The 16,598-nt window shown below is 33.4% G+C and overlaps 1 protein-coding gene across 1 annotated transcript; it reads right to left on the reverse strand.

Moving 5' to 3' along the window:
* Window positions 1–4,974: 4,974 nt before the first annotated feature.
* On the reverse strand, window positions 4,975–16,598 carry LOC124541982 (43 kDa receptor-associated protein of the synapse homolog). The gene is made up of 13 exons (XM_047119926.1): window positions 16,516–16,598; window positions 15,594–15,711; window positions 14,843–14,925; window positions 13,784–13,941; window positions 12,489–12,640; window positions 11,112–11,234; window positions 10,653–10,836; window positions 9,978–10,178; window positions 9,433–9,542; window positions 8,745–8,925; window positions 7,749–7,939; window positions 6,400–6,535; window positions 4,975–5,890 (listed from the first exon to the last, which is right to left on the reverse strand). The coding sequence occupies exons 2-13, from the start codon at window positions 15,629–15,631 to the stop codon at window positions 5,795–5,797; spliced, it is 1,653 nt and encodes a 550-aa protein (XP_046975882.1). The 5' UTR covers window positions 15,632–15,711; window positions 16,516–16,598; the 3' UTR covers window positions 4,975–5,794.

A 16,598-nucleotide genomic window follows, 5' to 3' on the forward strand; every position in this document is an offset into this window, starting at 1 on the left:
CGATTGCCTGTTTTGGCACAAATAAAACCGATAAAAAAATCGATTGCATGAGTTATAAAGAAATATATTATTATATAAATATATATGATAGATATCACACAATTTATACAATAGTTATATTGGTATTATTGATTAAAATTATTAAAACTGTATTGTAAATTTAAAACAAATACCCAACGAGTCGTAAAAAAAAGAGATTGCTCGTTGTTTTAGTTTTTTTTTTTTTTTTTGTAGTGAGACAGTATCTTAATTATTTGAAATAAATATATAATGAATAAGGGACGCAATAATAAAAACACATATTTAATTTCTATTCATATATTCTCAATTAAAATTTTAAAATATAACGAACAATTATATTTAATATTCTTAACGTTATCTAAAATAATAGGTAAACACAACGCCAATTTCACAACTACATGTTTTATGTAACAATAAAAGTGATTTCTTTTTTTAAGGATGGGCACAGCAATTTATAAATATTTAAATGACTTTTATAAGCGATTTACTATATTTTTGTTTATTTTTTAATATTTTGATAATAAATAATATTTTGTTTTATTTCGTAATTACTTAGAATAATAAGACAACTGATTAGGAACATTTTTGAAAGAAAAATGATCACAACGTTTATAATGAGGTCTTGAGGAAATGAGTATTTATATAGTTATAAGTGCATACTACATCTATCAAAGTGAGAAGTATTTAGGATTGAATTTTGAAGGTCTTTGCCACATATATTAAAAAAGAAAAGATAAGTAAAGATCACACACAATAGTTCCAAACTACATCTAATAAAATATACGTAGATTTAAATATGTTGAAACGAACATTTCAAGACTATAATAAATTGATGTAGAATTTTTACACAAATATAGTTACACAAAAAATAGTTTTTTCTAGATACAACAATATGTATATATTTGATTTTATACTTATAATAGTAATTTATATATTTGGATCCATCATAGTAACACATAAATAGACTTTTGGACAAAACGAACAATGATTAGTGATATCTAGATCTAGAATTTATTTAAACTATGAATTATTTTAAAACAAAATTTTATAATATTTTAACATTTATTCCGATAAAATATTTATTCAATTATCTTTCTAAACTCTAATATTATTAACGGAAATTTATTTAAACATTAAAACGAATATGCAATAGAATTTATAAATAAAATTGAATAGAATATATTTTTATTGACTATACATAGGTATTTCTTAAAACTTCATTAATATATTGCAGATTTTGTTCAGTAATTTTATACTAATATTACGTCATTACGATATTGTCTAACCTGGAATAAGGATCCACATAAACGCTTGTCTTATTAAATATAATACATTGAGTTCCGTGGTGAGTGATACCATTGTAATATTTCAGCAAATTTAAATAAAATTCATCATTTCTCATCAAGTATGACTCATTAAATTATTTTATTCCGTGTCAAACCAGATTTAACAGTTTCATGATCTGTGCAAAATCTACGTCATAACTGTCACTTGTATTCGCGCCAAAAAGATAAACATTTTATTTACTGTGTTCCAATTTGAATACTGAATCGAAGAAGTGATAAATACTTTTTACGTTTCTATGTTTAAGAGCGATCGTCAATAATACTTGGGTGACATATGCGCTAGTACATCGTAACTGCCTATACAATACTTTCAGTGATTCAATTAATCACGTTTAATATTCAGCTCTTATTAAACAGTTAAGGAAGTTTTAAGAAAGTCTCAAGGGCTACCACAGACTACAGACATTTTATCCACCGAAAATTTCATCTATTATTAGTAAAACATAAGTAAAATATGATACTTTTTTGTACACCAAATTGGATGAGAAATTAAGTTCAGGATATACAAGAGGCGACCTTAAATCTTATCATTTTAATTTAAAGGAAGAGTAAATAAAGAAAAAGGTATGAATGTACATTACATGTTGTAAAACATTGTCAAAATTCTATGTAATTTGTTCAGTTTGTAACGAGTCTTAGAAGCAGACTGTGACCCAATATTATTAATCCAAAATTATTTAGTGTATAATATTAGTACAAAAATTGATTGAAAGTTTTAATGCTTGGAAATAAATTTTAACTCAAATTATGTATGTATCAGGTATTGTTGTAGCAACTTTCGGGGAGAAGACTGTTTATCCTAAACACAGGTTATTTAATTATGTTTTAACTGTGTTTCTTTTGGCGTCCGTGTTATAATACATTGAAATTTTTGTCGTAGTTCAACCATGTAACTGTTTATAAAGATTATTTTTGTATGGAATAAATGAATTATTATTGTAATGGTCATCGAGTATAGTGGCTGTTATGATATCATGAACGGTCACCAACATGCAAGCCAAATCATTCTAAGTTAATCATGGAACAAATAGCAAATTATTTTAACTATTAGAAATACTACATATTAATTAGCAATAGAGTTGTCTATGTCTTAAGGTCATTGATTAATAAGTAACTGTAATATTTGACAGCACGTTAGAAGACTGTATTCAAGTAGAATCTAAGTCATAAAATGAGTTTAATGGCATGAAGACCATTAATTTGAATTAAATTGAATTGAATCATTGGTAGTAATTAGAAGATACAGTAAATACTGAATCAAGGCTGATAACAATTAACTCATGTTAAAATAAACTCGATAGATTTTTAGTCTATAGTCTGTGGAGTTCCTCAAATATAATATGAAGAAATTTTGTAATAAGTATATTTTATACAAGAATAAATTAAATTCAATATTGTTTCTATCTATTTCCTTAATATTATCACTATTTACTTTAAATTGCTTTTCTTTTTAATAAATATATGATAGATTACTTTATACGCGTACTTACATTGTTTATTATATTAACTTAAAATATGTAACATGATTTGATATTAAATTTAAATAGTTGATTTTAATTATGTGTGTATATAAAATTAAAATGATTATTTAGTGGTATATAATGTAAGTTGAAATACATGACAGAAGATAAAATGGCTACGATAAAACGCTAGTGCCAATCAGCGATCAGAAACAATATGACCGTTGATAGCATACTATATTCCTTTTTTAAACGCTGATCGAATTCATTATGTTACTACGGCTTAACAGATAATAAATACTGTTCACGCTATAGAATTAATTTGATTTTTACCAACGTTTAAAAAAACAATCAGTTTTCGCCAATGATGTTGTAGTAAACAGATATGTTATTAACGCGCAAAAAGTGAAGACTAGAAAACGTCCTAAATGGGACGTTTGCCTTTAGTTGTTTTACGTAGTAGTACGTTATAATACATCATAATTACGTAGTAATACGTTTTGCGTAATTAAAACATCTAGTTGTCCCTTTTACTTATTGTTTTTATCAAGTTTTCCTTTTTACTTTTAGCGAAATATAAAAATAAACTAAAATTTACGGTCCCCGGCGCGGCACACTTTTTCTGTTGTTTAGTATGGATATAACACATCTGTTTATTAGAATATCATTGGTTTTCGCTGAATTTTGGAAGTGATATCCGATTGTAGATTCAAGTCCGTTACGCCAACATTTTAAGCTATTTTATGAACATATAATATTGTTTCTGTGTTAATTTCTTTAAATGAGTAGCCAAAAAAAAGAATTATTAATTACAAAGATACCGTTTTTTAAATAATTCAAAAATGGAAGCGTATAACAGTTCTTCATAAGCAGTGCCGTTATTAATTATGAATTTCTAGACGTGATTCAAATTATTTAAACCGGAAGTCGAAACGGAATGCAAAGGATTTTTTTATTCAACCGATTTATATTAATGTGATTATCCAAACGTTTTGATTTTTTTTTCATAATAAAAATAATGACAGTGAGAAATAATAGATAGAAATATAGAATATAAAATTCAATGTGTAAGAATGTTATCTACACTGGAAAATCTTTCATTTCGGCTACATAATTAAATAATAATGTTAATACATAAATATTTCATTCATATATGTATTTTATATATTTTATAAACGATATATTACTATTAGTGGAATGTTTATTGTGATTTTAATTTACTCCTTCCTAAATGTGATGACTAAACCAGTGCTCGTAACTATTCCGTAATATATTTTTTTATATTTGTCTATGCTCTTAATTGACCACAAGATAAAAGTTTGGCAGTTTGTGGTTTCTTTTTTTTTTTGTTTACATTAAACGTATTCTTGATTTACAATAACCATTTCATAGTACAATAAATACATACATACAGTATATAGATTTATATCTCTTTATCTTAGTAGGATAATAACATTCGAATTTCGATTGGTAATTTGACAGATGTTTGACAGTGACATTTGTTTAACAATCGAAAATCGAATCGGATGCGTTCAATTACAACTACAAAAATCATTTGCAACAAATGTTTATCACGATACAAGCGTATTTAAATTTCTTAAAAATTAATAATAATTTACTTATTATTACATTTATCTTACATAACACCATGTATACGACAATACATATTATAGTTTTTCACATCAACAATTCTTTAAAACTGAAAGTGTAGAGTTTCTGTCCATTGGTTGCTTAGTGTTAAAGATTTTTCATTAAATCTTACTCCGCATCCAATGGACGATCACCTATATAAAGCGTCTTTTAAAATATCTTAACCATAAACATTCTTGTATGAATGAATCTCAGATATGGACATTTCCTTTTTTTATTTTTTTTTTATTTACAGTAAATTATTTTTTTTAAATTTCCACTTAATATCATAATAATATATCACCTTTGCCTAAAAACACATGAATCACAACAATGCCATTAAAAAGTCAACCTTTTTCACGCACTTAATCGATTCTGAATTTAATTTTTTTTAAAAATTCGAAGTCATATTTTTTTTCTAACTTTCCACTTTAATTAGTCGTTATACCAACTAATGAAGACGAATAACGTAAACTCTATAACAATAATTATTGATTTAAAAAGCAAAAAAGTCTTTTAATGACACAAGTCTGTTGTAGTAAATACTTTTTTTTTTATATTTTTCATTTGTTTTGTTTAACGTGACAGTTTGGCGCTATGAAGTGCTACCTTGGGCCTATTGATTACTTTAAAAAATATCTTATATTTAATTCGTTACAATTTGTAAGTATCAGGTGAGTTTTTTTTTATTATAGTAAGTATGCTTTATGTAGAAAAAATAAATTAATATTGGTTTCAATTCCACACTATATTTATGTACATGTGTTTAGTTTGAATAAAAATAAAACCTTAATCGTCTTCCGTAAGGAAAGAGTAGGTCATTAAATATTTTCGTTTCCACAATCTAATAACAAGTCACGAAAAAGTGCCGATTATTTAATTTAAAGTCAAAGTAATCTTTAATACAACATATACATTGTGTAAATGTGCAAAATAAATTAGTAAAAATGTTCGTTTTTTAGTATGCAAGTTATCAACGTAAAGTATAAATTACGACTTACAATATAAGACAACTTTGTGTATCCAGGTTTTGGTATTAAGCGTTTGTTTATATGCATGTAAACGAATGACAGATTTATAAATAGAAATAGACTTATGCTCAACATTTTTCTGCCTAAACTCAATAACTGTCAAAAAAACTTTTGTCTACAGATATAGTTATGCTAGGCTAGGTTTTCTGTATGCGTGGCATCCTAGTGTACATCAAATCGGCTGTATTATGATCCTAGATGCTGACGAAATCAAAACATAACCTATGTCATCAGTGTTGTAAGTCAAATGTCGCTCTGACAAGTAAAGAGTTCTGACAGTTATAAATTTATAAAATTAAAAAAAAAATTAAACGCTGGACGTAGCTTGTTGACTGCTGTGGTCGGAGAGGACAGAGTTAAGATCTGATTCGCGAAGTGTTGGAGGTGTGCCGAAGGGGAAATCCTGGAAAATAAATTTACATTTGTGATGATGACCAAAGATCAAATTTTGTTAAAGTTATAAAATGCAATACTGACTTTAATAAAAGATGTAATTTTCTTTTAAGTTTCTTTTAGGCATTATAAAATTGATCAGTGTATAAAGTATAAATACAAAATTTGAATACACTCTGGTAGGTAGTAGGTGTCACTTGGTAGTAGGACTTTGTAAGCCCGCATGGGTAGATACCACAAACTCATCAGTTATTCTACCGCTAAACAATAGTACGCAGTATTGTTGTGTTCTTGTTTGAAGGGTGAGTGAGCCAGTGTAACTACAGGCACAAGGGACATAGCATCTTAGTTCCCAAGGTTGATGGCGCATTGACGATGTAAGGAATAATTAATATTTCTTACAGCGTCATTGTTTATGGGTGATGGTGACCACTTACCATCATGTGGCCCATATGCTCATCCGCCAACCTATACCGTAAAATAAAATAATAAATAAATACTCAAGCATTGCATACTCACAACCTGAGAAGGCAAGCTGCGTGGAGCCGGCGGTGCGGGGGGAGGAGCGCGGGGAGCGCGTGGTGAGGCGCATTCTGCACATTCCGCACCCCCTGAGCTGCGCGTTGACCGTCGAGACCAGGATTCTGGCATACATCTACAAAGAAGGGAAACAAAGTTTGTAACTTCTGTAAATAATTATAATAATTAATACAGCATGACAGCTAGTTAGGAAGTGTGTTGTTATGCCTCTGCCACGTTATTTCATAGATTAACGATGAGGTAATCAATTAATAATTTGTTACGTCATTATTAAACGTAATTCTTTTAATGTATGGAGGCCTTATATGTACGTTTTCGATTCATGATACAATTTCAATTATTCATCATAAAAATACATATACCTCGACTTAATAGTAACTAAGAGCAGTATCTTTTTATTTGTATCGGGTACAATGCGATTACGATTATATTTCGATTAAACTTCAATCGAAAAGCAACTAGGTTGTTGTGTTATTGGATTAGGAAATCGGCTGAACGGCAACTATAACGTTTTGATTCGATTACGATAAAGTGACAATTTATTTTTAGAATTGGCGCCCAGTGTGGGACTCATTTGCTTAACTTCTTTTTATAAAACGAAGTGCATATATCGTGTTCTATTATTATTATTGTATTAGGTCTCGAAGTCGAGATGGCCCAGTGGTACGAACGCGTGCGTGCATGCTCAACCGATGATTGCGGGTTCGAACCCAGGCAAGCACCGCTGATTCATGTGCTTAATTTGTCTTTATAATTCATCTCGGGCTCAGCGGTGAAGGAAAACATCGTGAGGAAACCTGCATGTGACAAACTTCATAGAAATTCTGCCACATGTGTATGCCACCAACCCGCATTTGAACAGCGTGGTGGAATATGTTCCAAACTTTCTCCTCAAAGGGAGAGGAGGTCTTTAGCCCAGCAGTGGGAATTTACAGGCTGTTGTTGTTGTTGTAAGTCTCGAGTAATAGAAGAATCTATAATCTAACAAGGCTTAAAAAACAAAGCATGTTTTTATACAGTAAGAATGATATATAATCTAAAAAAATTTAGAGATCATAATTTGAATTCGCGATTAAACTCAAAAGCTTATACGTATTAGGACTTTCCCCCCTAGTTGTTGTATGCCCGCATAGGTGGGCCGGCCGGGAGGGCGTCACGGTAGCGTGCGTAAGCGATCCCGTGGCGCCCACCGAAAGACGGAGAGAGTACCGCTGATTTTTTAGTGGGTAAACCCGATGGACCTGGGCGCACTCGGCGTCCAGGGAACTGGGGAGTCCCACACGCCCCACCTACTTAAAATTTTTCCAGCGAGAAAAGAAAGGATTTACGCGTGGTGCACGATGTGCGCGCAGGGCAGCGATGCGAGTGGCTCGGCGCGCTCGGCGAGCGGCTCACGGCAGCGCGCGCACGCCGGCGCCGCCCACGCGCCCGCCGCACGCCGCTGCCGCGCCGCTGCGTTGTTGTCGCCCAGCGCCGTGTAGATGTCGGCTAGCCGGAGCCGCACGCGCCTCACCAGCATCTAAGTCATAATAAAAAACACTGTAAAGTTTGCCGTACAGCCGAAGAACGATCGCAGTGGCGTGCATTGGAGATGCCTATGTCCAGCAGTGGATAGTTGATGATGACTGTAAAGTAGAATCATACAAGAATTCACTTACAAAATAAGTCCATGGTATCATTTAAATCTAGTATTTGCAGAGAACCGGCAGGAACCTCCATAAGTTATGAATTAGTGTAGTATTATACAAAGTTCATATAAAAAGGCTATGATAGTATGTGACCAAAATTAAAATGTTACAAGTTTATACACAGTAATATCTATAATAAGATTATTTATTGTTTATAATTCCTACAATGTTAATTCAGATTATATAAAGAGTATTTTAATTATTTTATGTTACTGTTAAAGTACTTAATTATTAAATTATTAATTGTTTATTTACTGTATACGAATGAATGGTGTTTGTATTGCAATTTAAAAAAAAATAACTATTAGCCAATGGCAAGAAATACGTGATTCTAAGTTTTATTTACATTTATTCCTTCTTAAATTGGTATAGATTATAAATGTAAAAGCAACTCTGTCGGTCTGTCATTTTAACCCGCTGAACAGAATTTGATGAAATTTGGTATGACGAAAACTTAAACTTCAAGAAAGGACACAGGCTACTTTTTTAACTACCACATGACAACCAAGACCTTCAATCACGAACGAAGCAGCGGGAGGCGGCGACTGATAATAAGCTACAAATATACTTTGGTACAACATAAAAAACTAAGAATACCTACAGTACAACAAATAAATGATCTTTTTCCGGTCTTACCTTAGAACCAACAGATGTCGCGACTTCAAGTAATCTCGTGTTGAATTCCAGTGGGCGACAGTTGCAGATTCTACCCTGAAGTCTCAGAGCTTCTAGGCATCTTGCCGCTCCGTCCATAGCTTCCATTTGAGCTAAGCGATCACCGAGAGACTGACCAGCACCCATTGCCACTTCGTAATGCCTATTTGAGACAAATTAACAAAGAGTCGTTATTTTTCCAATAATTTCCTGGTTGCTATTTACGATATGACTATTTGATTTAATCGATTCGAGTAATATATTTTATTTAAATTAGGACAATCAACAGTAGATCGGTACAATACAGTAAAAGCCTGCAAATTTACCATTACTGGGCTAAGGCCTCCTCTTCCATTACGGAGAGGGTTTGGAAAAATAGATACATTATATCACATCAGAAAAAAAATAGATTTCGAATTTATCTCGGCAAATGTTCTCCTATTTACAGATAAACATAGCACAATATGTATTTAAAATATAAATTAAATAGGTATAAGCAATAATTAGAGATAAGAATATTACATACATTTTTTAAACAAATAATAATAAATAATGATTAAATTGAATTAGAAATAAGCCCAAATAAATTAATTTATTTTTAAATCGAAGAAGAATCCAAGTTTGAAAATCGATATTGATTTTGGAGCTTTATGTATCAAATAGATTTTACCTAAGCGCCTTCCCGTAATCACATTTTCTTCGGTAAACATCACCGGCTATCCTCATCGCGCGAGCATAGCAACCCTGATCACCAGCCACTGCTGCAAGACGCAGAGCTTCCTGGAAATGACACATGCTATTAAACTCTAACTAAATACTTAAGATATCCAATGTAGGAAGTATGAGCTCGAACGGTCGAATCGAACGAATTGTAATTTGAATATCGAATTCGACGCTAACCGTCGCGAGTTCGATATTCAAATTCAACAGCCGTCGTCAGCTTTCAAACTTTTTTATGAAAAGGTTACTATACAATTAGTGTATCGGGAATGAAACGATCGCCTCCTGGCTGTTTCATATACAATATGTATTTCATTAAAATTAACAATTTCTTTCGCCGGTTATTCTCAGCTCTTTTCCAAGCCAATGGTAGTGTTTAATTTGACCAATGATAAGTTAGCGTAATGCTTCTATATTAAATAAAGGAATTTGAGTTAGAGTTTTAATTATGTAGTGCAATATGGGATTAGGATCTTTTTATAGAAATTTACTTACATTACAATAGTCATGAGCATCCCCAAGTTCGCCCCTTGCCCGTAAAGCGGCGGCCATTTGCAATAGAGCGGTGCGGTGGTGTCGCGTGTTGAGGTCAGTCGAGCGCGGACCACGGCCGAGGTCGCACGCCCGAGCCGCACACGCCACCGCGCGTTCTGTGTCGCGGAGTCGACGCCAAAGTTCTGATAGACCGACGTATACCTGAAACAATGAAATCATTTAGCGATGACTTCTCTTTAAGAATATACATTGGTAAAGGCATATTATTCAATAAAAGTTTATATAGATGACGAAAGCGTGGAGCTCATACTTGTTGACTTAATATATATGATATATGTAATTGTATTTAACGTGACAGTATTTTTAAATGTTGAAATAGAGTAAATACTGAGTTTCTTGTCGGTTCTTCTCAAATATTAGGTAAATTCATATGTGCCTGTAAAAGTTTACTTGAATAAAGTATATTTTGATTTTCGATTATCGCTTTTATTGGAAATATTGCAGATTTCTTCTGTAAATCAAACTTGCAGTATAGTTTCCTTTACCAAATATGTCGTGAAGGACAAAAACTTGTTTAGCTTCTAATTACCTTGATATTTTACGTCCAAAATTAGTACCCGCGACACAGAAATAAATAAATTACAACAGAAAAATAAATTAATATCATCAACATACCTGTAACAACAGCGTGTTATCATTTTGAGCTTGGGCTACTGCTAGGGCTTTTTGAAAGCCGTCCATTGCTTTTGAGAACGCTCCGAGCTCCAAGCTGACAGCTGCAACGGTGAGGTGAACGCATCCAGCTGTGGAGCCCCCTCCGCAATCGTTGTAAAGTGCATGGCGAGCGTATGAAAGAGCCCTGAAAACAAATGTCTTGTGTTCTGGACTAAGGTGATGAAACAGAATTTCGTTAAACACATGTAGTTATCCTCACAATGATTTCCTTCAGCGCCAAGCTCTAACTGAATAAAAGCACAAATTAAACACATGAAAACTCAGTGGTGTTTGCCTGAGTTTGAACCCACATTTATTGGTTAAGATACTCGTGTTCTAACCACTGGGACATCTCAGCTCATATATTAATATTCTAATATTCCAATTTTGAAATATTTATGGTCAATAAGACTCCAATACCTGTCAAGACCTCCGAGCGTTTGATGAGCGCGCGCGAGGTTGAGATACGCTTCAGCGCGCATCGGAGCCGAGTCCAGTTCCTCTGATATGCCGAGTTGTCTGTTCGCGAATTCCAGAGATTCTCTAAAACACACAAACACATCACAAAGTTATTTAACAGAATCTACTTTTGTTTCAAAACGTTTAGAAGCGACAACTTCGAACATTCAGATTAAATAATTTTATTTCTCACTAGCTGTGCCTGTGACATTGTACGCGTTTGAATTTAACAAAAATAATAGTGATTGTTGCCTAAGTTACTCTCTATTATATTAGTTATCTGCCAGTGAAAGTCCCGTTAAAATCGGTCCAGCCGTTCCAGAGATTAGCCTGAACAAACAGACTGACAGACAGACCGACAAAAATGGTAAAAAATGCTATTTTGGTATATGTACCGTGTATACATACATACATACATACATATGTATTGAGTAAAAAAGGGCTATTTTAATATTACAAACAGACACTCCAATTTTATTATATGTATAGATTAAGAACCTTACGGTTCCTTTTACAATAAGTAATGCATATATAACTTATATACAAAGTTTGTTTTAGTGGTAGAATCTGTGGCAGTACATATCCACATTAACCCAAAAAAGATATATAGAATAATGTAAATTCGCCGGTTCTCCTCAGGTCAGGGTGTTTCTTTTTGCGAACCGGTGGTAGATTTTTTTTTAGTTTAATGATGTATATAATGAATAAAACAGTTTGAGTTACAGTTATGAGTTATGAGAGTATATCATATGACTCTTTATAACATACATTTTAGTAAAACTACTCAAATCGTCATTTTCTGTTAAGGAGTCGGAACTTATTTAATGCCATTTTTGGTTGGTGGATATGCATATTTCCTGTATAGTTGAGTACGACATTGATTATAAACACAACGAACTTAGTCGTGGTAGCTTCACTTAGTATGATTGCTTAATGACGATTCTAAAGTGCTTGTAAAGGCCTACTTGAATAAAGTACAGTCGGTGTAAGAAAAGGTTCGTCACCTTAAGATATATTTTCGTGTGCTCAGTATGAGCGATCTGCTTTACCGATCGAAAATATATGACACTGACAGACATACTTTTACAATTCAGCAGAAGATTATGCCATTAAAAAGATTTCATGTTGATTTAAAACTTCGCAGTCGAGACGTAGTCCAAATGTGATACACCATTTTAAAGCAAATTATCAATTATCATACTATGTAAGTGTAAGTTATGTAGTTGTCAGTTAAGTGCTTTAGTTTTAAAACGTACTGAGAGTTTACGACTTGATAAGGAATGAGTTTGAAAACTGACGAAGGTTTTCTTACTCTGTCTGCATATGTTAGGTGCTTGCCTGTATTTTCCAAAGTCCATGTAAGCTTGATAAAGATGTCCCAATAATGCGAACTTGTCGCTCCTGTGACGCACCCCGCGCAACGCAGACAGCCATACCTTCACCGCCAGACGTTGTTCATTCTGGCCATATAGCCGCACCCCTCTTTCGATCTACAAAAAAGTATTTACATCTTTCATTCGTAAAAGTTTTAAAAACCGAAAGAGTGTGTTATAATAGCACTAAAGTATAGTATTTATTAACATGAGTAACATTAAATGCTTAAATATGTGCAAATATGACCTAAAACTAGTTACTATATAAATCTTGACCGCGTGGAATTTTGGCAAGAATGCTAGCAGCATTTCCCCGTTGAATCGCAATTCCGATCCTCTGGGCAAAAAACGAACCAGCCCTCCTGTCACCAGTGGAGGCAATGAGGCGAGGTGTTATACTTATTATGAAGCTTTTTGCACCACTACTCCAAGGATTGTACTACTATAGTATTGATAACTATCGACTTATACCTTTCCTAATATATTTCTCATCGACCAGTAAGATGTTACAAGAATTCTTGAAAGTGAAATCCAATCAAGAATTCTCGTAACACTTTACTTGAACGTCTTGTGAATACATCACAAAGACCACCAAAACGATCGCCGTGGTACACTATAAGGTGGTGGGGCTTTGTGCAAGCCCGCCTCGGTAGGTACCACCCACTCATCAGATATTCTACCGCTAAACAACAGTACGCAGTATTGTTGTGTTCCGGTTTAAAGTGTGATGGGTAAGGGTACCATCACCTGATGGTAAGTGGTCACAATCACCCATAGACTATGACGCTGTAAGAAATATTAACTATTCCTTACATTGTCAAAGCGCCATTATTTTCGGGAACTAAGTTGTTATATCCCTTGTGAATGTAGTTACACTGGCTCACTCATCTTTCAAACCGGAACACAACAATACTGAGCACTGTTGCTTGGCGTTAGAATAACTGATGAGTGGTCGGTACCTATAAAGACGGGCTTGCTCTAAGCCCTACCACCAAGTAAATTTTTTGATTAATTGATTGATTAATTGTAGTCTTTTTGGATATTGAATAAATTTACATATTAAGTTTTTTTTTGACACACATTCATTACAGTCCGGATATGACTCCACTCCACTTGATGGTAAGTAGAGGAAGTTTGCTTCACAACAAATTTCATCAAATTCGGTTCATTGATTTGGCCGTGAACTGACAGACAGAGTTACATTCACATTTATAATATTATAAGATTATAGAGTATAGGTTTGACGTCAGAAGATTTTACCTTTCGTCTCGCGAGATATTGATCGAGACGCGATCGGCAGATGCGGAAACACTCGAGGACCCCGGCTGACGGCCGGTGCGCTGGCCCGAACCGGGAGCCCCACCGTATGGCCCCATTGCGTACCTCAGTCGGATATTCTTCTGAGAATGGAAATACGTCTGAAAGTACGAAAAATTGCGATAAGTATGATTACACTTGGTACTACCATTGCGATCCCTTTTGCAATTATCATAACCATAGTTTAATTATAAATAAAATAAAATGAATAAATGGCAACTAAAGCAACGTAAAATTTCGTCCGTGTTTAACTGTTTTAATCTTCTTCATGTATCAAGCAATTTATAAAAAAAAAAACACTTTAGTTAAAGTCGCTATGTCTAAGTCTACACCCTATTCGTATATATATATTTTTTTATTTTTTTTTTTTTTTTATTTTAGGGAAACAAACAATAAGATAAACTTATGGGATAGGAATATACAAAATTACATATATCAGCTAAGTTTCCACTGGTAATTAGACACATATTATTAAAGTTAAAAAAAAGACTAACATACATAAAATCAAACATTAAAAACGTATACTGACGAATTTCTTCGGCAGTTATGAATAAAATCTAACATAAATATAATGAAACGAAACAAAATTAAAAAAAAAAAAAGTAACAAAACACATTAAACAAAATTGAAGGCATTAATGGCTACATCGGTTAGTTAAATTACAGGCAAAACATTATACACGTCAGAACAAACTATGAATTGATACATAAATTAATCTTATTAACTTTATTTTTAAAAGAATACATTTTTTCGAATAATATATCAATATCTGAGTAAACTTTATTATAATTTTGGCAGCTACGATATAAGAAGATATTATTAGTACTTTTCGTTTTACAAATCGGCACATTAAATAATGGTTTATATCTAGAATTTATTCGTGGACAAATAAATATATTATGTATATGGTAACAATCAACTAATGTAGATTATGAATCATTTAAAAGAAAAGGTTATAAATACTTTGTTTTTATATAGTTCGTAATTATTTAAGGTCACAACCTGGTGGATCGTCAAGATGGTGTCGCGACGGATCAGGGGAGCTGAGCAGTCGCGTGGCCGACAGTTGGTGCGCCGGCACCCCGCTGGAAAGACACCAAATTAAATCATAATCCACTATTCAATAAACAATCATTACACTCAGGTTTGGAAAATAAAATACCCTGACCTGAGAAGAACCGCCGAATGAATCAGCAGATTCAAAAAGAAAGTAATATTAATAATAGAATCTTTCATTTTTATTTGGTCTATCTGCTATTATATCTATGTATATATACTCCGATGGTAAGTGACTTTATCATATTTTCCAAAAGCTAAACATAACCATATTTCTTCCATCTTCTGTTCCATGGTTTACATCAAATCGTAACTTTATGTTTCCATAGGAAAATTTCTTGGTGGCAGGGCCTTTTGCAAGCCCGTCTGGGTAGGTACCACCCACTCATCAGTTATTCTACCACCAAAAACAGTACTCAGTATTGTTGTGATCCGGTTTGAAGGGTGAGTGAGCCAGTGTAACTACAGACACAAGGGACATTACATCTTAGTTCCCAAGGTTGGTGGCACATTGACGATGTAAGGAATAGTTAATATTTCTTACAGCGTCATTGTCTATGGGTTATGGTGACCACTTACCATCAGGTGGCCCATATGCAAGTCCACCAACCTATACTATAAAAAAAATTAGAACTATTTGCGTATTATTTTCCGAATAAAGTCACTATGTAGAAAATACCAAAAGTTTGAAGCATACCCGAGGAAGTCGCGCGACTCGATTGAGTCCCATGACATGTTCCGCGGGTGTAAGCGGCAGCGTCACCTGGCATGGGCTGGATGCATCGCGTCCTCTTGCTCGCCCACCACGGGAACTTCTTAAGATAGAGAAAGATGGAAGATCAGGTAACCTGCACTTGAATTTAACTAAAATTACATGGAACGTTTTTTCTTAGATAGATATTGATGATGTTATACACGGGTGCTAAACTCTAAAAGCCTATCAGCTCCTTAGATACCCATAGGTTGGTTCTCGTTGCTGTGTATTGGTGGTAGATTATCCTATAAACAATATTTACTCGAGATATAAATACCACCTAGTGTGAGATTTATCAACGCAAAATAAAGTGCATCATAATTCAGCAAGGCTTATCACGCCCACTTCTGATCTGTAGTTTCCTCTCTATTCGATAAGAAAGCTAGAAGCTTATTAAATCATGCTGTTCCGGATTGGTGGATTGGTGGACCCACAGTGAAAGATCGAATGAAAATCCATCGAAAGATGACAGAACAGACTAACCAATACTGATGTTTTGCTACACCGGTGAGCGCGTGATGTATTATAATCACATATTAACATAAAAATTCAGTACTGCTTTATACTCATAGACAGAATATCACAGCCCATAGTAGCTAGAGAACTATTAAAATCAGCGTTAGGTTTTGGGATCCAACTTGGAAGCTGAATGGAACATATTTAGGGCACAATTACTATCATTGCTAATTGATACTGATGGTAATTTATTTATATCTAATAAAAAAATTGAAACATTATTCTTTTAATTGTGCCGTGTCCCAATAAACTTTTCTTTCTTTCATTTGAACCAGTTATCTTCAATCAAGATTCTCGTGATCTCATGGTTTATGATCCTTCTAAGCTTAGATACTAGTGTCATACTTACTCAATTCAAACAGCGTTGTAAAAATAAATACACTCCATATTCATTTTGAAACTGTCACCGTCCATGGTTTAAGGTTGCATTAT

Source organism: Vanessa cardui, chromosome 29 (assembly GCF_905220365.1).
Source record: "Vanessa cardui chromosome 29, ilVanCard2.1, whole genome shotgun sequence".
NCBI classification, from domain to species: domain Eukaryota; kingdom Metazoa; phylum Arthropoda; class Insecta; order Lepidoptera; family Nymphalidae; genus Vanessa; species Vanessa cardui.